The following is a 25,175-nucleotide window of genomic DNA, read 5'->3' on the forward strand; positions in this document are numbered from 1 at the left end:
GAGGATGCAAGTCAAGGGAGTGCCCGTGTCCCATCTCTAATCTTCGGTGGCCTGAACTACAAGTCTATAGTCACAGGCATGTTCTGTAGTAGTTTTTCTAAGGTAGACAATGCCCATGAGGAAAATTATATTCTCACTTTAAAACTTTCTTTCCCTTTGGTCTGAAAGGGAGGTTTTTTTTTTTTTTTTTTTTTTTTTTTAATCTTCATCTGTTCTTCCTCCTTGCTTCTTGGACTATAGACATGAGTGTGGAAGCTCTGGCAGCCACTCAGGGCCAGCTGGCACTGTTGAGGACAGATGCCATGTATCTTCCAAGAACAGAGTGAAAAAAAGAGAAGGTACTTGCATCACTGTTGACTAGGAAGGTTCCGTTACAACTTGATAATGAGCCCACCTTCACTTTGAACTTTGACCTATTTAACCTACTACCATGTTGGGTTTTCTACTCTTTGCTTTTTTGGGCCTTCTTCTTTGACAGGCAGAGTTAGACAGTGAGAGAGAGAGACAGACAGAGAGAAAGGTCTTCCTTCCGTTGGTTCACCCCCAAATGGCTGCTACAACTGGCACGCTGCACCGATCCGAAGTCAGGAGCCAGGTGCTTCCTCCTGGTCTCTCATGCGGGTGCAGGGCCCAAGCACTTGGGCCATCCTCCACTGCCTTCCCTGGCCACAGCAGAGAGCTGGACTGGAAGAGGAGCAACTGGGACAGAATCTGGTGCTCCGACTGGGACTAGAACCCAGGGTGCCGGTGCTGCAGGCAGAGGATTAGCCAAGTGAGCCGTGGTGCTGGCCGGGCCTTCTTCTAATTAATGAGAAAACTTTTTTAAATTGGAGCATCAATTCCTGAAGCCCAATATCTGTCAGAGGGGTTCTAGAACAATAGAGAGACAAAATGGAAAGAAAGAAAAGACAAGTTCTCAGGCTGAAAGGTGTATGAGTTCCACATTGAAAACATTGGCCGGCGCCACGGCTCACTAGGCTAATCATCTGCCTGCGGCGCCGGCACACCAGGTTCTAGTCCTGGTAGGGGCGCCGGATTCTGTCCCGGTTGCCCCTCTTCCAGGCCAGCTCTCTGCTATGGCCCGGGAGTGCAGTGAAGGATGACCCAAGTGCTTGGGCCCTGCACCCACATGGCTTCAGATCGGCACGCCGGTTGTAGCGGCCACGCCGTTGTAGCGGCCACTTTGGGGGTGAACCAATGGAAAAGGAAGACCTTTCTCTCTCTCTCTCTAACTCTGCCTGTCAAAAAAAAAAAAAAATCCACCAAGTGCCTAACAGAATGAATGGTAAAGACTTGTACCAAGGCACATCACTGTGAAATTTTAGAGCACCAGAGATAAATACCCTAAAACCAGAGAGTGAAAGAAAAGAAAAACAAAACAATCACATATACAGGATGAAGACCATAGTGTCCCCATACTTCATAAACAATGCTCGATGCCAGAGGAACATAAAATCATAGATACAAAATTATGAACCCAGAATCCTATAACCAAATTATAAATCAAGTATGACTTTAGAAGATGTTTTCAGATAACTCAAACACATTTTACCTTCCATAAACCCTTTCTTAGGAAGCTGTTCCAATTTTATTTCAGCAAAATAAGAAAGTAACCCAACAAAGAGGAAGACATAGGATTCAGGAAATGGGAGGAGTGGCCCTGCATAGCGACACAGGAAGTCCCTGAATGACAGCTGTGCAGCAGACTTAGCAAACAATCAGTCCAGAAAGAAAGAAACAATGAAGGACTCCGGATGGGCAAGATCCAAGGAAAAAAATAAGATAATACTACTCAGTTGAACATTTGAAAACTAATATGAACATACATTTAGCAGAACTTACTGAACATTTAGAAAAAACTGAGAATACAAAAATTGACGAAAAAAAGATTTAGGGGCCTTCATGTGGCACAGCGGGTTAAGGTCCCAGTCTGCAGCACTGGCATCCCGGTTCGAGTCTTGACTGCTCCACTTCTGATCCCGCTCCCTGCTCATGTGCCCGGGGGAGCAGTGGAAGATGGCCCAAGTCCTTGGGCCCCTGCACCAACATGGGAGACCTAGAAGAAGTTCCTGGCTCCCATCTCCTGGCTTCGGATCAGCTCAGCTCCAGCCATTGTGGCCATTTGGGGAGCAAACCAGCAGATGGAAAACCACTCTCTCTCTCTGTCTCTACCTCTCTCTGTCACTCTTTCAAATAAGTAAAAATAAAAATTGTTTTTTGAAAAAAGGATGTAAAAAATTGAGTAAAAGAAAATTAAAGCAAAGGCAATTATTTTAAGCATGGAAAAATAAACATATGCAATCAAAGAAATATGATGTACATTACTTGGCTTTGCAGAGAAAAATACTTCTATAATTCTAAGTAAAATTGTGACAATTGTTTATTGGGTAGGGGAAGATAACAAGGAACAGTAATTCAAGAAGAGATAAATCACCAATGATGAGGGCAGAGAGGTAGAAAATGTCAAAGTGAGAAATCAACAAACATCTTTTAGAACCTAATATGTATTTAAAGATCTAAATGTAGGACATTTAACATAGAATTTCCTATCACAAGAAACAGACAAAAACTTAGAAATGATGGCCTCTAAGAAGAAGAAAAAGGGGTAGAGTAAGGAACGGATAAAAAAAAAAACTTGGTTTTAAATTGGAAATTGCATAGAAAATTAATCAATTTTTTAAAAATATCATGTAGGATCTCTGTCCTTAATGTGCTGTGCATTGTGATTTAATGCTATAACTAGTACTCCAACAGTATGTTTCACTTTGTGTTTCTGTGTGGGTGCAAACGGTTGAAATCTTTACTTAATATATGCTAAACTGATCTTCTGTATATAAAGAGAATTAAAAATGAATCTTGATGTGAATGGAAGGGGAGAGGGAGCAGGAAAGGGGAGGGTTGCGGGTGGGAGGGAAGTTTGTTGGGGGGAAGCCATTGTAATCCATAAGCTGTACTTTAGAAATTTATATTCATTAAATAAAAGTTAAAAAAAAAAGAATTTTGGGAGTGCTCAATGTTTGTGCATTGTATTATTTAGGAATAAAAATTTTAAAGAAAAATACAAAAATTATGAAAATTACAATAGCCATAAAATATTACCATTTACTGAACACGTAATAATAGCATAGCAAAAACTAATTCTCTTCTCTCATGCTTGAGAGCACATGCACAGAAAGCCATGGCAACTAGATAGTGTGTGTGTATATGTATATATATATGCTGCATGTATACATATGGATGGATTCTCTTAGAATAGCAACTTCTTTTCTACTCTACTATTATTTATAAAGGACATTTTTTAAAATTTATTTGGCAGGTAGAGTTATAGACAGAGAGAAAGGTCTTCCTTCCGTTGGTTCACTCCCCAAATGGCCGGCGTTGCACCGATCCGAAGCCAGGAGCCAGGTACTTCTTTCTGGTCTCCTATGTGCGGGTGCAGGGGCCCAAGGACTTGGGCCATCCTCCACTGCCCTCCCAGGCCATAGCAGAGAGCTGGACTGGAAGAGGAGCAACCAGGACTAGAACCCGGTGCCCATATGGGATGCCAGTGTCACAGGCGGAGGATTAACAAAGTGAGCCATGGCGCCGGCCCCTATAAAGGACATACTAAAAGTTAGGCATTTGCTCAAGTACTTGGGTTCCTGCCAAGCAAGTGAGCAACCCAGATGAAGTTCCTGGTTCCTGGCTTTGGCCTGGTCTAGCCCTGGCTCTTGCAGGCATTTTAGAAGTGAACCAGTGGATGGTCAATCTCTTTATCTCTGACATTCTGCCTTTAAAAAAAAAAAAAAGTTAAGCATTTTACTTTGTATATTTTTCATTTGTTCATATTTTCAACTTACAAAAAACAGTCTCCTGCTTTCATGTACCTCTTCTTTTTTCTTCTTTAATTTTTTCTTCGTTTCTATTTCATATAATAAATTTTGTCGCTTTATTTCCTCAGCATCTTTTTCTTCACATTTTCTCCTTCTTTCTTCCTCTTCTTCATGTTCCTTAATTCTAAAGCAGAAACATTTTAATGGAAAGTAAAGCAGAAAAACTGTTTATATTTTAAGGAATTAATTAGATGCTAACCTGGGATGACTTGAAGCTACAAGGAAGAATGTATTAATTTATTTTGGGAAAATAGATATTAAATAGCAGTGGCTAAAACTAAACCAATCTTGGCTGATCCAGAAATGCCAAAACTTTGCTTCCTTCAAATTTTGCTCCATTCCTCACTAAAGCAAATTCTGCCAGATTCAAGTGTTTCTTTTCTTAAGAAAGAACAGTAAGGGGGAATGGTGACACTATTTTACAGAAAAGGTCCTAATTCCTATCTTCCCAATGGTAGCACGAGATGATGCAACATAAAGTATGGGTCTAGCCACGGGAAGATAAGGTTTGATGGAAGGAAAGAGAAGGACAAAGGTCTCCTTAGCCAACTGCCAAGTTCACTGCTATTCTCTCTGTAGCCAAGGCTCACTAGCTATTCATGCTTTCTGAGCAGTCAGGCTCCCAGCGTTGGCTCTCTCTCAGAGCTGCTCAGATCCCTGAGGGGCTGACTCCCTGCACAGCCCTGACCTGGGAGACTCACCTCCATCTCTACCTCCAACCCACCACTACCAGGAACTCCTGCCACCTGCAGTTCACTGCAGACTTTGCACCCCAGGGGCCCCTCGTCTGGCAGCCAACTCTGCACCCTGGCCTGACAGCTTAGGCTCATGATGTCCTCTTGCCTGAGGAAAACTCGTGCATCCCGTCAGCTGATCAACAAGTGTGCAGGCTGTACCATGCCACACTGCTAAGAGACAGGCACAGAGTAGATCAACAATCTAAGCAAACACCTGAGGAGCAAACCTTTCATAGGCACCCAATCAAGAAAGTGCCTTTCTCTTGAGTCCCACACTCAGCTGCAGAGAGAGAGAGGGGAATTGTCTCCCCTGATGCCATGGAGAAGGGTATATTTAAGCGACAGTAAGTTTACTCAGTTGTTGTTAGGCCAATTCAGGACAGGAGACTCCCAGCTCTTCTGCTGAGATAAGCAGCTTTGGAGTCAGAGTCACTCTGTTTAGGACGAGCCAAGGAAACAGTCCTTGTCAGCCACAGCTAACCCAGATTGGCAATTACCCTAAGCAAAACTTAAGTTTCCAACGCCTTGCTTATTTATTTTGTTAGAACTATTTAGTATTTGACATCTAAAAATTTCTCAGAAGCAAATTTACAAGTCAACAATCAAGATTTAAAGAACATTATAAAAAGAGATGTATCCAATTTTATAAAAAGAAGTTTTAACATTTCTATTTTAAGGCAAATCGACAATACAAAAAGCTCTTGTCTAATTGTCCTGTGTAAAAGCATGAGGGATCTCTAGCTAGAACGTGGTTCAGACGTCAAGACTGATGGTAATCCACCCACAAAGAGAATCTGAGAGAAAGTGTTATGCACATGAAGTCGTCTGGAGTGGTTTAGGCAAAGCAGCAGGAGTGGATTTGTGCCTTTGTTATGGCTAGTTATGGTGCACTTGGGAAGTTTCTACACAGAGGAGAGCGAGATTCCCTGCTGGTGCTAAAGGAGAGGAAGTGGGTTCTGGAGGCTTCTTAGCAGCCTGTTCAGATGCTGGGTTAAGGAAGAGGGAGGGCGAGGGCAAGAAAGTCAGCAGTTACACATGAAAAATGGGATCTGACTCCTTACGACCACAGAAAAGGTGTGGAGACAACCTCCTAGGCATCAACACCTGGCTATTACCTGGGTACCTCACACTCACTATGCTTCTCAAAAATGTATTTGTATTATGGGCCGGTGCTGTGGCTTAACAGGCTAATCCTCTGCCTTGCGGTGCCGGCACACCGGGTTCTAGTCCTGGTCGGGCGCCGGATTCTATCCCGGTTGCCCCTCTTCCAGGCCAGCTCTCTGCTATGGCCCAGGAAGGCAGTGGAGGATGGCCCAAGTCCTTGGGCACCTGCACCCGCATGAGAGACCAGGAGAAGCACCTGGCTCCTGGCTTCAGGTCAGCGCAATGCGCCGGCCGTAGTGGCCATTGGAGGGTGAACCAATGGCAAAAAGGAAGACCTTTCTCTCTGTCTCTCTCTCTCTCACTATCCACTCTGCCTGTCAAAAAATAAAAAATTTAAAAAATGTATTTGTATTTGAAAAGATATTTCAAATATGGTGGGATATTTTTTCCTCCCACCTTCACTATCATTTCAAATGATTTCAAACTGAATTCATCATCTTCCTTGTGAGAAACTGCCTCACCTGTCCGCTCAAAGAATGGACTCAGGAAGTACAGCAAAGGTGAGACTTTTTAAAGTGATAACACTTATTTAGAAAGTCAAAGTTAGAGAGGGAGACACAGACCTTCCATTCGCTGGTTCACTTCCCACATGGCCACAATATCCAGTGCTAGGTTGGGCTGAACCCAAGGGCCAAGAGCTTCATCTGGGTCTCTCATATGGGTGGCAGGGGCCCAAGCACCTAGGCCATCCTCAGCTGCTTTCCCAGGCATATGAGCAGGGACCTGGATTGGAAGTTGAGCTGCACCCACATGGAGTGTCAGTGTCCTAGGCGGTGGCTCTAACGTTTTGCCACAGCGTCAGCCCTGAAGGCAAGATTTTGTTAATGATCTTGCAAGACTTGGTGCCTAGTGGGCCAGCACATCTGAGGATAATTACATCACTATATTTATTTCCTGGCACACAGGTCCCACCCCTGGTTCCTCATTGGCTGAGTAAATATGGTGGGGGTAGTTACAATGTAACTCAGCATTTGCTTCAGCTGTTTTGGCCACTAACATCCTGTGTGTCTGAGAGCTATCAGGTGCAAGTAACCTAGCTGGTATGCTAGCTGTCTACTAACTAAACATCTTTGAAAATGGACCAAATGTTTGCTTCTCACAATCCCTTCTCTTTTTACAAATTTGGTCTCATTTTCATTTTTATTTGATGACTTTTTCCCTTTAACTTCAGGTATTTTGTGGAATGCCAGGGTGAAGGGAACAGCCACTTGAACTAAAGCACAAGTCCAGGTACGGGACATGGAGGCTCCTCTTTGCACCATACCACCAGACATCAGCCCAGGGTCTAAGAAGGGCTGAGTAGTTACCACTGTCAGGCTCACCAGGAACATCCAAGGTGCATGTGCAGGTAGACCGTTCTCCAAGAGGAAGAGCTCATATTCCCTATGGAGAAAGAAGGCACTGCCCTGGACGCTGACCTCTGCAGAGTGGGGAAAACCAACGACAGGCTTTTGCAAGTCTTGCTTCCCCGCGGCAACTCGTCCTGCTATGGAGCCAGCATGCCTCAGGATCGGTATCCCATCCTAGGGGAAACAGAACCACCTGTGCCCGAGGTAAGAGCTTGTACTAGAGATCTGACCGTTTTAACCAGGCATTCATATCTCTGTACCCTGTGGTAAAGATGTCCCGGCTGATCTTCTCCTTCCCAGTTGTTTGTTTTTTTTTTTTTTTTTTTTTTTTTTTTTTGACAGGCAGAGTGGACAGTGAGAGAGATAGAGAGAAAGGTCTTCCTTTTCCGTTGGTTCACCCTCCAATGGCCGCTGCGGTTGGCGCGCTGATCTAAAGCCAGGAGCCAGGTGCTTCTCCTGGTCTCCCATGGGGTGCAGGGCCCAAGCACTTGGGCCATCTTCCACTGCACTCCCTGGCCACAGCAGAGAGCTGGCCTGGAAGAGGGGCAACCGGGACAGAATCCGGCACCCCGACCGGGACTAGAACCTGGTGTGCCGGCGCCGCAGGCAGAGGATTAGCCTAGTGAGCCGCGGTGCTGGTCTCCTACAGTTCTTTATTAATTTTGAGGACAGAGCCAACCCATAAACTTCTCTCAGAGTCACTTTTAAGGGCTCCTCGGGTGACTGGTTTTTGACCCTTTTTGGGTCTTGTTTACCAGTCCTTTTCAGCAGTTTGTATGGTCGTGGGCAGGAACACGTGATAGGGCCTTCCCGACAGAGCTGGAACTTGTCGTCCAGGTCTTAATTAGCACCAGGTGGGCAGGTTGAAAATGAACTGTGGAGCCTGCGTTGTGGCACAGCTGGTTGTGCTACTGCCTGCAACGCCAGCATGCCATATGGATTCAGGTTCAAGTCTTGGCTGCTCTGCTTCCAATCCTGCTCCACCTGCAGTGAGGATGGCCCAAGAACACAGGTACTTGCACCCTCGTAAGAGATCTGGAAGTTGCTCCTGGCTTCAGATGGGCTCAGCTCTGGCTGTTGTGGCCATTTGTGGAGTGAATGAGTGGATGGAAGGCCTCACTCCTCTCTCTCTCCACCTTTCAAATAAACAAAATCTTAAAGTGATGAACTGCAACTCGAGAGGTGGAGTCCTTTTAAGCTGAGGGATGATCTGTCTTCCCACCTTAGGTATTTGTACAACCTCCACACACCTGCTTATCAATGATATAGATTCCCATATACTCACAGTCTCTAAGGATTGCACACACATAGCTTGGAAACCCCAAGGGCTCCCTTAGGCAATTCCCTCACAAGCACACATAAGTCTGGCATCATTTTATAACCTTGCAATGCATTTTCAGAGGCTCAAACCATTTGGCCAAAACAAGACAGTCTATTTAAGACTCAGTTTTCTCAAACAATCAAGGCTCACTAACAGCAACAGAAACACACACACACATGAAACGTTTACCTAGCTTAGTTACAAAAACACAGAAAAACTTTAAATAGCATGTGATATCAGCATCTTCAAACAAAAAAAGGCAGAGAATCAGGTAATCCTGCTACTTGGATTTCTAAGATTCAACACAGCATTTAACATCCACGCATCTTCTATAACATTCCTCTTTGTATCTTAACCTTTTTTCACCCAAAATGCATTCTCATGCTTATAGCTCTTTTTTTTTTTTTTTGGACAGGCAGAGTGGATAGTGAGAGAGAGAGAGAGAGAGAGAGAGAGAGAAAGGTCTTCCTTTTTGCCGTTGGTTCACCCTCCAATGGCCGCCGCGGCCGGTGCATCTTGCTGAGCTGAAGCCAGGAGCCAGGTGCTTCTCCTGGTCTCCCACGCAGGTGCAGGGCCCCAGCACTTGGGCCATCCTCCACTGCCTTCCCGGGCCATAGCAGAGAGCTGGCCTGGAGGAGGGGCAACCGGGATAGAATCCGGCGCCCCAACCAGGACTAGAACCCAGTGTGCCGGCGCCGCAAGGCAGAGGATTAGCCTGTTAAGCCACGGCGCCGGCTTATAGCTTTCTTACCAAAAAGCTGCAGACCCTAGAAAACTCACAAAAACCTTTAATCCTAGAAAACATTTACGTGTCCTCTTCAGTAAACTGGGGCCTTAATGTCACTTCCCCCTGTTTATAAGGCCCCCGGTCCAAAGCTTGATTGAGAGCATGCAATCCACAGGTTTGAGCTAACCAATTGTGTGTAAGTAATCATCCACCCTCACACAAGGATCGGCTGTTACCACTGATGTGTCATCACACATCACCGTTGTGTCTCTCCCTCTATTACTCGGGATGAACCATCTGTGAACAACCTCATCTGTCACGCCGTGGGGCTCCCCTCAGATCTTCCCTGAGCCTAGTCTGGTATTCTACAATGTCCACACTGTTGTGGTCTCAACGTTTCTTGACTCTCCTTTCCTTTCCCCAGGAAACTAGCTGGACTCAAGCAAGTGTCTGTCATTAGTATCAAGTTCTACTGCCTGAATTTCTTCTGGAGACTATGGAAGGCAGGGAGGGGGCGGGGAGGAGGCGAGGAGGGGGTGGGGAGTCAGGTTCTTCTAACAATTTGTGATGTATAATTTTTGTCTTTGGAGCATAAGAGTCCATCCACAATCTGCAATAACTGGCCAGTCCCAAAAGCTTTCTGAGCTCCTTTTTTGTTTTTTCACAAAGGCAGACTCACTATCCCTGATATCCTCTCTGGGTTCATTTTTTTTTTTTTTTAACTTTTGTTCAACAGTTAAGTACCACTTGTTCTACAAACTGTAGATCACTGTTGTAGACTTGTAATCCTTTCTCTTCCCCAAAGTTATACAAGTTTATAGTGGTCTCTGACACATTATCCCCCTTCTTTCCTTAGCATCCACTTACGGTCTTAAGAACTCCTCCCTGTATTTCCCTCCTAGCTGCTTGCTAACATTTGGGATTTCCTGACCTTTTATGAGGGTGACTTTGATCTACAGGGGAAACCATGACTTTTGCTTGCTGCTTTTGCTTTTCCTCTTCCCTTCTCATGAAAACTTTCTGTGCTCCCATTAATAGTTCCTCAACTGACTTTTCATTCCGCTCATCAATCTTTTATAATTTCTTTGTGATATCAAGCCAGCTTTTAGCTACAAAAGTCAGCTTTCAAAGTCCTTGTTCCACTGTCCTTGGGATCCCGTCCAGAATGTTTCCTCATTTGATTTCTAAGTCTTTGTAGAAAAGCAGAGGGGGTTTCCTCTTTTTCCTGTTGAATTTCAAATGCCTTAGAAACATTTTGTGATTTTAGGATAGACTACTTAATCCCTTTGATCACTAATTCCCTTAGAGTTTTTTTTTTTTTTAATTTCTGACTTCCGTACTTGTAAGAGGGGCACTGACAAAGCCAATTTCTCCCTGCTCCATTGGAACTTTCCAAAGTGGGTACAGGGGAGTTCTCTAACTCCTTTCTGCATTGTTGTCATTCTTTTTGTAACTTCAAATATAAATCGACAGGTGATGAGCACTCAATCCTTCTGCATTCTTAAGATTTATTTATTTGAAAGGCAGAGTTACAAGAGAAAAGGAGAGGGAGAGGGCAGAGAGAGGGGAGAAGGAGGAGAGGGGGAGAGGGAGGAGAGGGGGAGGGAGAGTTGTTCCATCTGCTGGTTCACTCTCAAAGTGTCAGAGGCTATGCCAGGAGCCTAGAGCTTCTTCTGGAGCTCCCATGTAATACAGGGGCCCCAGCACTTGGGCCAGCCTCAGCTGCTTTTCTAGGCACACTAGCAGGGAGCTGGATCAGAAGTGGAGCAGCTGGGTCTGGAACCAGCACCCATAGGGGATGTCAGCATCTCAGGCAGTAGATTAACCCGCTAGACCACAATGCCACACCCTAATCCCCACTTTCTGTAGGCCCTGACTTCTCGGGCTCTTATTCTCCTATCTGTTGTTCTTCTTGGGCCCCCTCCTGAGGTACATAAGGAGGAGGCAGACACAATAAGGGATCCCAGGACTTAGTCCCTGAGTCTTTTCCTCTTTTTTAGAGGAAACATGGGGGTGGGAGTCAACAGAAGGGAACTTAGGTTTTATATCCAGTGAAGAGAATAATCCCTCCACCCCTGGGAAGAGGAGCTCCACCATGTACAGACAAAACTAGAGTCTGACATCCACAGTCTTCATCCAAACCAAATTTAGGCCAGAACACTGAAGGCTTTAAGATCAGATGTTTTTTACCAAAAGAAACACATTTTACACAGAAACATCCAAGTATGCATGTAACCCTTATACTGGCACACAAACACAACATCTAGACACACATATGCATGTGCACATGCTGAGACATGGCCCATGGGGTATTCCCCCAGGACCCCAACATTCTCCTCAAAGAACTTTCCAGGGGAATGCTGCGGACAGCTTTTTGAGCTCCCTCTTCTCTAGGCCTAGAACTTTCCAATTTTTGGCTAGGCACACTCAATCCACCCAAATGTGGATGTCTCCTGTACAGGTCTCCATGGTTGACTACTGCAAATCACTCACCCTTCCCTTTAAAATTTTCTTGCATAGCCAGGCTACATCTCAGCCACACACATTTGAGCCCCCAGAATGCTCCATCACAAAGACAGTATTGTAATATCCAATTTTTCCTACCTTAGCTCATGCATGGGGTTGCCTAGTTACTGCGGTATCCGCTTTTTCTTTTCTGGGTTGCCTCCACTGTTTTCCAAGTAACAGACTTGGGCTTCTGTGTGATTTCTGCAGTGAGATGGGGCACCAAGATAGAGCAGGACACCCAAAATTGGGTGGGATGCATCTCCCCCATTCTATACAGGCACAGGGATCCTGGACAAGCCCCGAATTCTCAGAAACAGACTCACCTGTCCATTCAAAGGATGGACTCAGGAGGTGCAGTAAAAGCAACACTTTATTAACAACTTTGTAAGACTGGGTGCCTACTGGGCCAGCATGCTTGGGGTAGGTTGCAGCAAGCTGTTTATTTCTTAGTGCCCAGGTCCCCCCTCCAGTTCCTTACTGGCTGAGTAACTATGGGGTTACAACCTTCCTGGCATTTGCTTTAGCTATTTTGGCCACTAACATCCTGTTTGCCTAAGAACTTTCAGGTGCATGTAACCTAGATGTTACGCTAGTTAGTTGTATACTCACAGCTAAACATCTTACTTTGAAAATGAACCAAATGTTTACTTTTCACCTTCCTCTTCTAAACTTTTGGTCTTTTTTCTCTATTTTGGTGACAGCACAACTATCTTTTCAGTTGCCTATGCTAGAGACATAAGAATCATACTTCTCTCATTCATTTATTAAACAACTACTTATTGAATTTCTACTACAATGATGAAACATACATGGCTCTTGCCCTCAAGAAGCTTACATTCTACTGAGGGAGACAAGCACATAAACTAAACAGACAACATAATTACCAATTGCAGTAAGTGTTGTAAACATAAGACTAAGGAAAAGAATAATAACCGATCCATTTACATAACTTTAGACAGAGCTGTACCCTAAGTCAGAGAAGACCTCTATGAGCTGGTAAGAAGGCCACAGACAAAGAATAACAGTAAATTTCCAGACCGAAGAAAAAGCATAAGAAGGTACTGAGGCATTCAAGAGTTGGCAGGTGCTCAAGGCCCTGGAAGAACAGTGTGCTGGAGGCATAATAATGCAGAGGAAGGAGTAGAACAGGAGGTTGAGAAGTAGATGAGGCCAGATCATACAGGACTTTGAAACAGACATATGGTCATGTTTCCATCTCACTTTAAATTAATATAAAGTCATGGAAGTGTTTAAGCTAGCAGAATATGATCAATTTATTTTAGTAAAATCTTTCTGAATGATGAATAGAGAAGGGATCATGGAAAAAAGTGAAATGTAGGAACAGTTAACATGATGGAATAATTCATGGACTGTATGAGAGTGGCTTGGACTAAGATAATGGGAGTAAATTTGAGTTTTGGAGAAAAAATCAATATGAATTACTGATAGGTATTATGAGGGAGATAAGGGAAAATGAGGAATCAGGTAGATCCCTAGGTTTCTAATTTGAAGAAATAGGTAGATAAGGATGCCACTAGAAAGTCCAGGGCAGGGGTGGGGAGTCAATAGCTCTGTGTTAGACACTTTAAGCTTGAGATATCTATGAGACACAGAAATGGAGATATCAAGGCAGCTGGATACATGAAGCTGGACTCAAGAGAGTGGTTAAGGCTAGTGTTCCCGGGCTGGTGCTGTGGCATAGTGGGTAAAGCTGCCACCTGCTGTGCCGACATCCCATATGGGTGCCAGTTAGTATCCCGGCTGCTCTACTTCTGATCCAGCTCTCTGCTATGGCCTAGGAAAGCAGTGGAAGATGGCCCAAGTCCTTGGGCCTCTGCACTGATGTGGGAGACCTGGAAGAAGCTCCTGGCTCCTGGCTTCAGATCGGTGCAGCTCCAGCCATTTGCAGCCAGTTGGGGAGTGAACCTGTGGATGGAAGTCTCTCTCTCTCTCTCTCTCTCTCTCTCTCTTTCTCTCTCTGCCTCTCCTTCTCTCTGTGTTTAACTCTTTCAAATAAATAAATAACTATTTTTTTTAATTTATTTATTTATTTTTTTACTTTTATTTAATGAATATAAATTTCCAAAGTATAGCCCATGGGTTACAATGGCTTCCCCCCTCCCATAACTTCCCTCCCGCCCGCAATCCTCCCCCTTCCCGCTCCCTTTCCCCTTCCATTCATGTAAAGATTCATTTTCAATTCTCTTTGTATACAGAAGATCAGTTTAGTATATATTAGGTAAAGATTTCAACATTTTGCCCATATAGCAACACAAAGTGAAAAAACTACCATTGGATTACTAATTATAGCATTAAATAGCAATGTACAGCACATTAAAGACAGAGATCCTACATAATTTTTTTTCAAATTAATTAATTTTCTATGCCATTTCCATTTTAACACCAGGTTGTTTTTTTTTTTTCATTTCCAATTCTCTTTATATACAGAAGATCAATTCAGTATATAATTAGTAAAGACCTCATCAGTTTGTGCCCACACAGAAACGCAAAGTATAAAAATACTGTTTCAGTACTAGTTATAGCATCACTTGGCTTTAGACGACACATTAGGGACAGATCCCACATGGGGTGTAAGTACACAGTGACTCCTGTTGCTGATTTAACAATTTGACACTCCTGTTCATGGCGTCAGTAATCTCCCTAGGCTCTAGTCATGAGTTGCCAGGGCTATGGAAGCCTTTAGAGTTCGCTGACTTTGGTCTTATTCCGATAGGGTCATAGTCAAAGTGGAAGTTCTCTCCTCCCTTCGGAGAAGGGTACCTCCTTCTTTGATGGCCCCGTTCTTTCCACTGGGATCTCACTCACAGAGATCATTCATTTAGGTCTTTTTTTTTTTTTTTCCATGATATCTTGGCTTTCCATGCCTGCTATACTCTCATGGGCTCTTCAGCCAGATCTGAATGCCTTGAGGGCTGATTCTGAGGCCAGAGTGTTGTTAAATAAATAAATAACTCTTAAAAAAAAGACTAGAGTTCCCAGATTTAGGATGGCATTGGTATCTGAAAAAATGAATGAGATCACTTAAGTCCTCTTCTTTCTACTCTTTCCCTAGATGATCTTATACAGAGAAAACCGTGTAAACTATTCTATGATGATCTTTTCCTTCTTTTGAAAAGCATTTTGGAATTAATAGTGAGTTTTTCTTAAGCAAGATCTACAAGCTTCTTCCTAGAGAAAGGCTTACCTATCTATAGAAGGAATGAGAACTATGACGGATCAATAGATAAGGTCTTATACTTATTTTCAATAATTATACTTAAGATTCTTGGTCAAAATTCCTCTATTTGAGGACTTTGGCGTTACCATTGTCCCTTATTTGGCTCATCTCCTTCAGGCTAAGAGTCACAGGCAGACTCTTTTACTGCCCAAAGCCCCACAGAAGAATAGCTGCCCAGATCTGGCTCCTAGAGATTGCATCAAAAGAGTGTGAAAAATCTCATTCTCAGGCATAGGGCTAGCTTCCATGCAGTATTTTTTTTTTTTTTTTTTGGACAGGCAGAGTGGACAGTGAGAGAAAGAGACAGAGAGAAAGGTCTTCCTTTTGCCGTTGGTTCACCCCCCAATGGCCACTGCTCTGCGGCTGGCGCACCGTGCTGATCTGAAGCCAGGACCCAGGTGCTTCTCCTGGTCTCCCTTGCGGGTGCAGGGCCCAAGCACTTGGGCCATCCTCCACTGTACTCCCGGGCCACAGCAGAGAGCTGGACTGGAAGAGGAGCAACCGGGACAGAATCCGACGCCCCGACAGGGACTAGAACCCGGTGTGCCGGTGCTGCAGGTGGAGGATTAGCCTAGTGAGCTATGGCGCCAGCCGCAGCATATTTTAGTTATCTACTGCTGAGCAACAAATTACCCCCAAAACTAAGTGGCTTCAAACAATAAATATCTACTATCTCACACCATCCCTGAGAGTCAGAACCTGGGAGCACTTAAGAGGGTGGTTTTGTAAGAGCTTGAAGTCAAGATGTCAAACTGGAGCTGTAGTCCTCTGAAAGCTTGATTGAAACTGGAGAATCTATTTTACATATCTAATGGTAGGAGTCCTCCGTTCCTTGTCACATGGACCTCACCACACAGCTGCTGAGTGTCCTTACACCATGGCAGTTAAGTTTCCCAGTAAGCATTCCAAGAGAGATAGAAAGGAGAAAGCCATAATGCCTTTATTATCCTGATCTCAGATGTCACACACCATCACTTGTGCCATATTTTACTCATTAAAAAGGATTAAAAATGTTCACACTCAGGCATGGAAGGAATTAGGCTTCATCCTAAAAGAATGTATGGGCATATTTTAAACCACAAGATGATTCTTGGGTAGCACTTAGTAGTGCAATTAATAGAGCATTCAAAGAGACTTGCTTTGGTATGGGCATTTAACCTACCAGTTAAGCTGCCCATGTCCCATATCAGAGCATTTGTATTCAATACCCAGATCCAACTCTCTATGAAGCAGCTGTGATGGCTCAAATTGAATTTCTGCCACCCATATGAGAGGTCTGAGTTGATTTCCTGGCTCCCAGATTCAGCCTGGCCCAGGTCTAGCCTTGCAGGCATTTGGAGGGTGAACTGGTAGATGGAAACACACACTCTCCTTCTGTACCCTCATTTTCCCCCATTGTTTTTAAGTCTTGCTTCTTGGTATTCTGCAATTTCCATGTCTTTGTGATTAAAAAAATTAAAAAACAATCTTTGCCAAAAGAGGAGGATCATTCCAAATTTTGGCAAACTTTGACATAGCACGATCTCTTTCTAGCCTCTCTTTCCAACTTCATCTTTGACAATGCCCACTTAGTCCTCTATACTACAGCCACCTTGGCTACTTCTATTTCCACAAACCCACTACTCTGTCTCACTTGTGGGCCTTCACCTGTGCTATTTCCTCTACTTATAATATTTCCACACCCCAACTCTTTGTATGGTTTGATTCCTACTCATTCTGCAACATTTAATGCAGTAGCCAATCTCTTTTGATAAGCCTTACCTAGATTGAGTCAAATGTTCATTATATATGCTTCCACACACTTTTTACATATACTTAGCAAATTTTTATTATAACCTTATTTTTTAATTTTTTTATTTGACAGAGTTAGACAGTGAGAGAGAAAGAGACAGAGAGAAGGGTCTTCCTTCCGTTGGTTCACTCCCCAAATGGCCGCAACAGCTGGATCTATGCTGATCTGAAGCCAAGAGCCAGGTGCTTCCTCTTGGTCTCCCATGCAGGTGCAGGGGCCCAAGCACTTGGGCCACCCTCCACTGCCCTCCCGGGCCACAGCAGAGAGCTGGACTGGAAGAGGAGCAACCGGGACTAGAACCTGGTGCCCATATGGGATGCCAGTGTCACAGGCAGAGGATTAACCAAGTGAGCCACGGTGCTGGCCCCTTTTCTTTTTTTTAAGATTTATTTATTTATTTGAAAGTCAGAGTTACACAGAGAGAGAAGGAGAAGCAGAGAGAGAGAAAGAAGAGATCTTCTATCCACTAGTTCACTCCCCAGGTGGCCACAATGGCTAGAGTTGCACTGATCGGAAGCCAGGAGCTAGGAGCTTCTTGTGGGTCTCCCATGTGGGTACAGGGGCTCAAGTACTTGGGCCGTCCTCCACTGCTTTCCCAGGCCATAGAAGAGCTGGATTGGAAGTGGAGCAGCTGGGACTCGAACTGTCACCTATATGGCATGCCGACACTGCAGGTGGCAGCTTTACCCACTATGCCACAGCGCCGGCCCCCCTTATTATTATTTTCAAGGCAGAGAAACAGAGACAGAGATAGAGTGAGCTCCCATTCACTGATACACTCCCTAAATGTGCAAAATGGCTGGGATGGAACAGGACCAGAGCCAGGAACTGGGAACTCTATCCTGGTCTTCACCTGGGTAGCAAGGACTCAACGCTAGAACCATTATCCAGTGTGTGCATTAGCAGGAAGCTGGAATCAGAAGATGAGCTGTGATTTGAACCCAGGCACTCCGACACGGTATCTGGGCATTAAATGCAGTATCTAAACTGCTAAGCCAAGTGCCTACTCCTACCATATTCTAATTATTTGTTCCATCTCTGTACCATTCTCTCCCAGACTGTGATCTTCTTAAGGAAAAAGGCTGTATCATTTTTATCTTTGTATTCTTGACGACTAGAATGATGGCTGCCTAATAGAGGCTGTTTAATAAACGTTTTTATGAATAGGTGAATAAAACCAAAGAATATACACAGGAATGAATGAATAGTCTATTTTAAAATTTTGTCCCTGAACAAATTCTTATTCAAGAAAGGGGAAAGAAATTCTCCTTTGCCTTTCCTCTTTACCACATGGTTCTCTGTTTCTGTCTTGGCATAATTCCAGTGCCAGTATTTCAGATCTCTAGATTCAAAGGTCCCTTTTTTTATTCTATATCATGATCAATATTTTTTAAAATATTATTTTATTTCAAAGTCAGAGATACACAGAGAGAGAAGGAGAGGTCTTCCATCCACAGGTTCACAAAAGCCAGAGCTGCGCCAATCCAAAGCCAGGAGCCAGGAATTTCTTCCAGGTCTCCCATGAGGGTACAGGGGCCCAAGGACTTGGGCCATCCTCCACTGCTTCCCCAGACCATAGCAGAGAGCTGGATTGGAAGTGGAGCAACTGGGACTCAAACCGGCACCCATATGGGATGCCAGCACTGCAGGCAGCAGCTTTACCTGCTATGCCACAGTGCTAGCCCCTAAAGATCTTTTGTAAGGGGCCTATCACCATTCCTAACAGTATTTGAAGTAACATGCATTATAAGTTCTATAAACTCAACATCACACACTTATAAAACCAACATCACACACTTAAAAATATTTGCAATAATATATTTACATTTTCCTATACTGTCTTCAATTACACAACTGACTGCTTCTTATCAAATTTAAGTTAGAAGACTTCTGGAAACAAATTAGCAACCTAAGTTCATATGTTAAACTCTCTCCTCTCTTAATTTTGCACAGTAAAACCAGATATAAAGCTGGGGGGGGAGGGATTTCTACACCTTACTAGACACTAACACAAGGTCTTACTCATCTACCTGAATCTTCAAGAGACTTCAAGGGAATATAGGGCAGTTAAAAGTTCAGTGAGGGAGCAGGTGTTTGGTGCAGCAGTTAAGATGCTGCTTTGGATGCTGGCATCCATATCAGAGTACCTGGTTTCAAGTTCCAGCTCCACTTCTCATTCCCTCTTCCTGCTAATATGCACCTGGGCCCAGACTGAGTTCCAGGCTCAGGGATTCAGTCTGTTCCAACCCTGGCTACTGCAGGCTTTGGAGAGTGAACCAGTGGAAAGATCTCTTTCTGTCTCTGTGTGAGTCTGTGTCTAAGTTTTTGGAAGAACAGTGAGGGGCAAACATGTGGGACAGCAGATTAAGTTTCCACATTCAGAATTCTGGTTTGAATCCTGGCTACACCACTGCTGATCCATCCTCCTGCTAATGCATCCTGGGAGGCAACAGATGATGGCCCAAGTATTTGAGTCTGTGCCACCTATGTGGGAAACCTAGATGGAGTTCCCTGGCTTTACTTTAGCCTGGCCCAGCCCTAGCTGTTGTGGAGAGTGAACTAGTGGACATACATCTCTCTCTCTCTCTCTCTCTCTCTCTCTCTCTCTCTCTGTGTGTGTGTTTGTGTCACTCCACCTTTCAAATAAATAACATAAAAAGTATGGTTAGTGTAAACAACATTTTGCTACTATCCACAAGACAAAGCCCCCAGGAGCAGTAAGTAAAGAGACATATGCTGACTCTGGAGCCTGAAGAATATTATCCTGACTACAATGAAGATACACCAAAGAAACAACACAAGTAAGTCTGCTTGAACTTCTAACCTATTGCAAAACATTAGAAGTGAAGGGAATTCTGTGGCCCAAGCACAGTCTAGACATAGTGGCTGTAGGTGAATAGATGACCTATGAAGGTGTCAGCCTTGCCAGGTATTTGCTGGAAATCACACTGTTATCTTTAATTCTCTTAGAGCAATAACATAAGAAGAGAGTCTTCTCAAACACAAGTGATTCACTGGTCAAATACCTTCCTCTCTCTGACAGTGGCCCTGTCTCTAACTTGTACAAGAGTTCCATGCAGCCAAAGAAACAAATTACAATCAAATATAAAGGTTTTATTTTCTTTTTATTAAGGATTGAGGTAACTGAATAATATATCATTTGGCAATATATGTACCTGATAATTGATGTCTGTGTCACTTAGATATTTGTGATTTGGGGAAACAATTATATATACACAGGTGAGTGAGAAAGTATCATTTAACAAAATGATTGTATTGATCTAACTTCATTTCATAAAATGTGAGTATATAGGCTCAGAAAAAAAAATCCAACAATAGATCAAGGATTGCCAGAGGCTTGAAATGGGAGATAAAATTTAAGCAAAGGGACATGGGGTGAAAGAAATGTTCTATGCCTTGATTTGGATGGGGGTTAGACAAATATATGCTTTTTGTTTTTTTTTAATTTATTTTGTTTGAAAGGCAGAAAAAGGGGGGGGGGAGGCAGAGAAAGAATCAGGCAGACAGAGAGATCTCCCATCTGCTGGCTCACTCCCTAAATGCCCATGACAGGTGGGTGGGGCCAGGCCAAAGCCAAGAGCTAGAAACTCAATGCAGGTTTTCCACATGGGTGGTAGGAGCCCAAGAACTTGAGCCAGCACCTGGTGCCTCCCAGGGTGCACATTAGCAGGAAGCTGGAGGCAGGAGTGGAGCTGGGACTCACACTCCAGTCTCGGATATGGGATGCGAACATTCCAAAGGCATCAACCACTAAGCCAATTGGCCATCCCATAGGGTTTTTTAGTCAACTTTTAATGAATATAAATTATATCTAATGAACTTAATGTCTCCAATATAAAAAAAAAAGACTGTATGGTTACACCAAATTAATAATAGTAACATCTTATGGTAGATTAATTATTGTTCAAAAAGAGATCCACGCTCTCACCCCTCCTCCTACTTCATGACAATGTACTGTTCCATTGAGACTGGGGGTTGGCCATGTGACTTGCTTTAGATTCATGGAAATCCAAGCGCACTTCTTTGTCCTTTGACTTTGGGTTTAGCCATGTTCTGAGCAAGCTTGGGCTTGTTCTCTTGTTTCTCTGTCAACATCATGTGAACACTTTCCCCCCAGGTGGCTGCACATCATCCTGGACCTTAGAATGTATACACACATGTGCATGTTGGAAACCTCCCCTCAGCAAAGAGCAAAGCCAGCTAGTCCTATGGTTTGATGAAAAGCTGCCCCCAAGTCTAGATTAGACCAACCAACTCCTCTAACCCACAGACACATGAGAAATAAGTGTTTACGGTTGTATACCACTAGAATGATTACTTGTTATGCAGTATTGGCAATAGTAACCAATATATAATCTTTGCGTAAGGGAGCAAATGATTTTTAACCTTTGTAATTTTTCCAATAAGTATTTTAGTATGTATTACCTTTATATGTAAAAAAAAAAAACCTATATTCATTACAAGAAAAAGAAAAAGGTACAAACTGGTTATCTGTGCATACATACTGTTTTAGATGATCATTAGCAAGAGCCACCCTTTCTGTCCGTTGTTTTTCTGCTTTCTCTTGCTCTTCTTTAAAAGCTTTCTCAATGTCACGCTTCATTTGTTCCTCCCATTTTTTATCTGATTTTATCTTACACTTTTGGAATTCAATCTGAGCATCACGTTCTTTCATAACTCTACTAAGAAGAAGTCCTGACTGTGAAAAAAAATTGCAATGTTTTAAGAAAATAACATTAATGCATAGATATGCTAAATAAATATATATGTAAATATAAGAAAATTCAAGTAATACATGAAAATTTTTCACTCTTTCTGTCTGGTAAAATTGAAATTGCTTTGCATGTTCAATGGCCTTTTTTCTTTCTCCTTGTTTGTGTATTTCTTCTTCCACATCAAGAATTTGTCTTTCTGCTTCAATTTCTTCATCACGCTTTTTTTTGGCTTCAAGTTTCTGTTCTTTCATTCCCTATGAAAAACAAAATTACTATTTTTTCAAAAACCTTTTTACCAACAATTGTACACTTAGGACTGCAACGTGACATTTCAATATATGTATACAATGTGTTCTGATCAAACAGGAAATCAGCATTTCTCCTTCCTTGATAATGTTATAGTTGGAGGCATGAGCTTCTTTCTTCTCTTTGTTCATACAGTATCTACTAGTTTATGGTGAACTATGATCTTCCCACTAAAAAAGCAATCTTTTGTATTCTTTTCTCAATTTATCAGTTTTGAACATTATAATGTGATAATTTGAACTTTCATTGCAAGTTTTTATTGTGTTTGCATATCTCAATAATAAAACAAGAAGTTACACTTTTGAGCTATTTTTTCTGAATATTTTAGGTGGCACATTTACACAGTTCAAAATCCAAAAACACTACAGTGATATACGGTGAACTTTTTCTTCCAACTCTGACTCCCACCTACAATCTCAACTCACTCTCATATAACCATTATTATTAGTTTCTTGATATTTACTTCCAAAATTCCTAAGAGAGCACTTTAAAAATGCATAAAAAATGGAATTCAAGATAAGTATATTTTGATGCAAAAAGTTTTGAAACTCAGGCATATGAGATATCTTCAAAGAGTTCATGGAAAATGTACATGTTTCAAAAAATTATCTAAGTTTTTCTTTTTTTTTATTTGAAGGGGACAGTGATGGGGGAGAGAGAGAGAGAGAGAGAGAGAGAGAGAGAATCTTCCACCCTTTAGTTCACTCCCCCAGTAGCAGCAACAGCTGGAGCTGGGCCAATCAGAAGCCACAAGCCAGGAGCTTCTTCTGGGTCTCCCACATGGGTACAGGGGCCCAAGGACTTGGGCCATCACCTGCTGCTTTCCCAGACACATGAGCAGGGAGCTGAATTGAAAGCAGAGCAGCCAGGACTTGAACCAGTGCTGATATGGAATGTCAATGCTGCAGGTAGTGGCTCAGCTCCATAATTCCAGCCCCTTAATTATCTTTTAATTCCATTTCCAAACAGATTTTTGAAGTAGCCACCTAGAATTACATAATAAAAATATCAACAGTAGCGCATTTTATACGTTCTTCTATATCTCTTAGGAATCCACTCAATGTTTCATGTCATATTAAATCTTTCTTCTCCTTTACTGGTATATTTTCTATGTCTTTTTATTTATTTATTTTGAAAGTCAGAATTACACAGAGAGAAAAGGAGAGGCAGAGAGAGAGACTGGACTTCCATCTGCTGGTTCACTCCCCAGGTAGCCGCAACGGCCGGAGCTGCACTGATTTGAAGCCAGGAGCCAGGAGCCTGGAGTTTCTTCTGGATCTCCCACATGGGTGCAGGGATCCAAGGACTTGGGCCATCTTCCACTGCTTTCTCAGGCCTTAGTAGAAAGCTAGATCGGAAAAGAAGCAGCTGGGACTAGAACCGGCACCCATATGGGATGCTGGCGCTTCAGGCCATAGCTTTAACCCACTGTACCACAGTGATAGCCTCAAGCATTATTCTTTTTTAAAAATAGTTATTTATTTGAAAGCCATAGTTACAGAAAGACACACACACACACACATACACACATACAGAGTGAGTTCAAGAGAATGAGTGAGAGAGCAAGAGCGAAAGAGAGGGAGAGAGAGGAAGAGATATCCTACATCTGCTGGTTAACTCCCCAAATGGCTACAATGGCCAGGGCCTTGTCAAGCTGAAGTCAGCAGCATGGAACTCAATCTGGGCCTCCCACAAGAGTGGCAGGGACCCAAGCACTTGGGCAATCATCTGCTGCTTTCCCAGGCACATTAGTGGGAGCTGGATCCAAAGTGGAGCCACCAAGACTCAAACTGGAGCTCATTTGGGATGCTGGCATTGCAGGCAACAGTTTAACCTGCTGTGCCATAATGCCAGCCTCAGCATCATTCTTAAAGATGAAATAATGAATACTTTGTTCCTAAGATTAGGAAACAGCCAAATGTATACAATTTCACTACATTTATTCAACATTATATTGGAGGTTCTGGCAAGTTGCAGTAAGTCAAGAAAAAAGACAATACAAAGGACATCCATATTGGAAAGAAACAAGTAAAATCAGTTTCTGATGCCATGACTGCCTATGTAGAAAATCTGGTAGAATTTACATTTGAGTTATTCAAACTAATAAGTGAAGTTAGCAATGTTGTAGGATGTAAGATTAATATAAAAAATTAATTGTATTCTATAGGCAATAACAATAGCAAATTCAAAGTACCATTTATTATAGTATGAGAAATGTGAAACACTTAGGGAGAAATCTGACAAAAGATATATATACGACCTACACACAGAAATGTATAACAAAATATTACTGACAGAAATTAAGATCTGGGTCTGGCATTGTGGCACCGTGGGCTAAGCTGCTGAGACATCAGTATCCCATATTGCAATACCTGTTCCAGTCCCACCTTCTCCACTTCTGACCCAGCTCCCTGCTAACATACCTTGGAAGGCAGTGGAAGACAGCTCACTTGGGTCCCTTGCACCGACGTGGGAGATCCAGATGGAGCTCTAGGCTCCTGGCTTCTGCCTGAGCTAGCCTTCACCATTATGGCCATTTGGGGAGTGAGCCAGCAGACAGAAGATTAACACCCCTGCTTCCCCTTCTCCCGCTCTCCTTCTCTCCTCCTTTCCTCTCTATTTGCCTTTCAAATAAATAAGTAAATATTTAAAAAATTAGGAATTAAGATCTAAGTAAATGGAGAAAGAGAGAACATTGATCCGTCAGAAAACTCAACATTGTCAAGATGAAATTCTCTCCATATTGATCTAAAGATTCAACACATTCCAAATCAAAATCCCAGCTAACTTTTTGGTTGGAACTGATAAAGCGATCTTAAAATACATAAGGAATGGAGATGTCACCTGGCACTCCTGCATTCCAGATCAGAGTGCCTGAGTTAGTTTGTCTTCACTCTGATTCAGATTCTAGCTTTCTGATAGATTGCAGCCTGCAAGGCAGCAAGTAATGGCTTAAGTACTTGAGTCCCTGCTATTCACTTGAGTGACAGAGATTGAGTTCTTGGTGTGTGGCTTTGGCCTGACCTGACCCTAGCTATTGCAGGTATCTGAAGAACAAATGGGAAATTTTGTACTGTCTGTCTCTGTTTCTCTCTGCTTCTACCTTTCAAATAAAAATAAGTAAATAAATAAAATTAAAATTAATAAGTGCAACAGATCTAGATAGCCAAAACAATTTGAAAAAGAACAAATTTTAAAAATTTATACTACCTGATTAAGATTTATTAAATTTAAAGTTATCAAGATAGTATGCTATTGAGAAAGATAGATGAATAGATAAATGAAACAGAATAATGGTCCAGAATTTTCTTCTGCATATATGTGTGTGTGTATTTTACACACACATCAGAATATTCTTCTCAATCTGATTTTACATATAGAAAACCTGAAGACTCCAAACAAAAAAACTGTTGGAACTGACTTTT

General features: G+C 42.8%; 1 protein-coding gene across 1 annotated transcript in view; it reads right to left on the minus strand.

Annotated features, from left to right (window-relative positions):
- CFAP210 (cilia and flagella associated protein 210) overlaps window positions 1-25,175 on the minus strand; it is a 73,693-nt gene that overhangs the window by 25,147 nt on the left and 23,371 nt on the right. Inside the window, exons 3-5 of the mRNA XM_062200324.1 lie at window positions 21,525-21,698; window positions 21,235-21,428; window positions 3,840-3,996 (exon numbers count right to left, since the gene is read on the minus strand). Coding sequence (XP_062056308.1) covers window positions 3,840-3,996; window positions 21,235-21,428; window positions 21,525-21,698 — 525 coding nt within the window. The remainder of the gene's footprint in view (window positions 1-3,839; window positions 3,997-21,234; window positions 21,429-21,524; window positions 21,699-25,175) is intronic.

This window comes from Lepus europaeus, chromosome 1 (genome assembly GCF_033115175.1).
Source record: "Lepus europaeus isolate LE1 chromosome 1, mLepTim1.pri, whole genome shotgun sequence".
Lineage (NCBI taxonomy): Eukaryota > Metazoa > Chordata > Mammalia > Lagomorpha > Leporidae > Lepus > Lepus europaeus.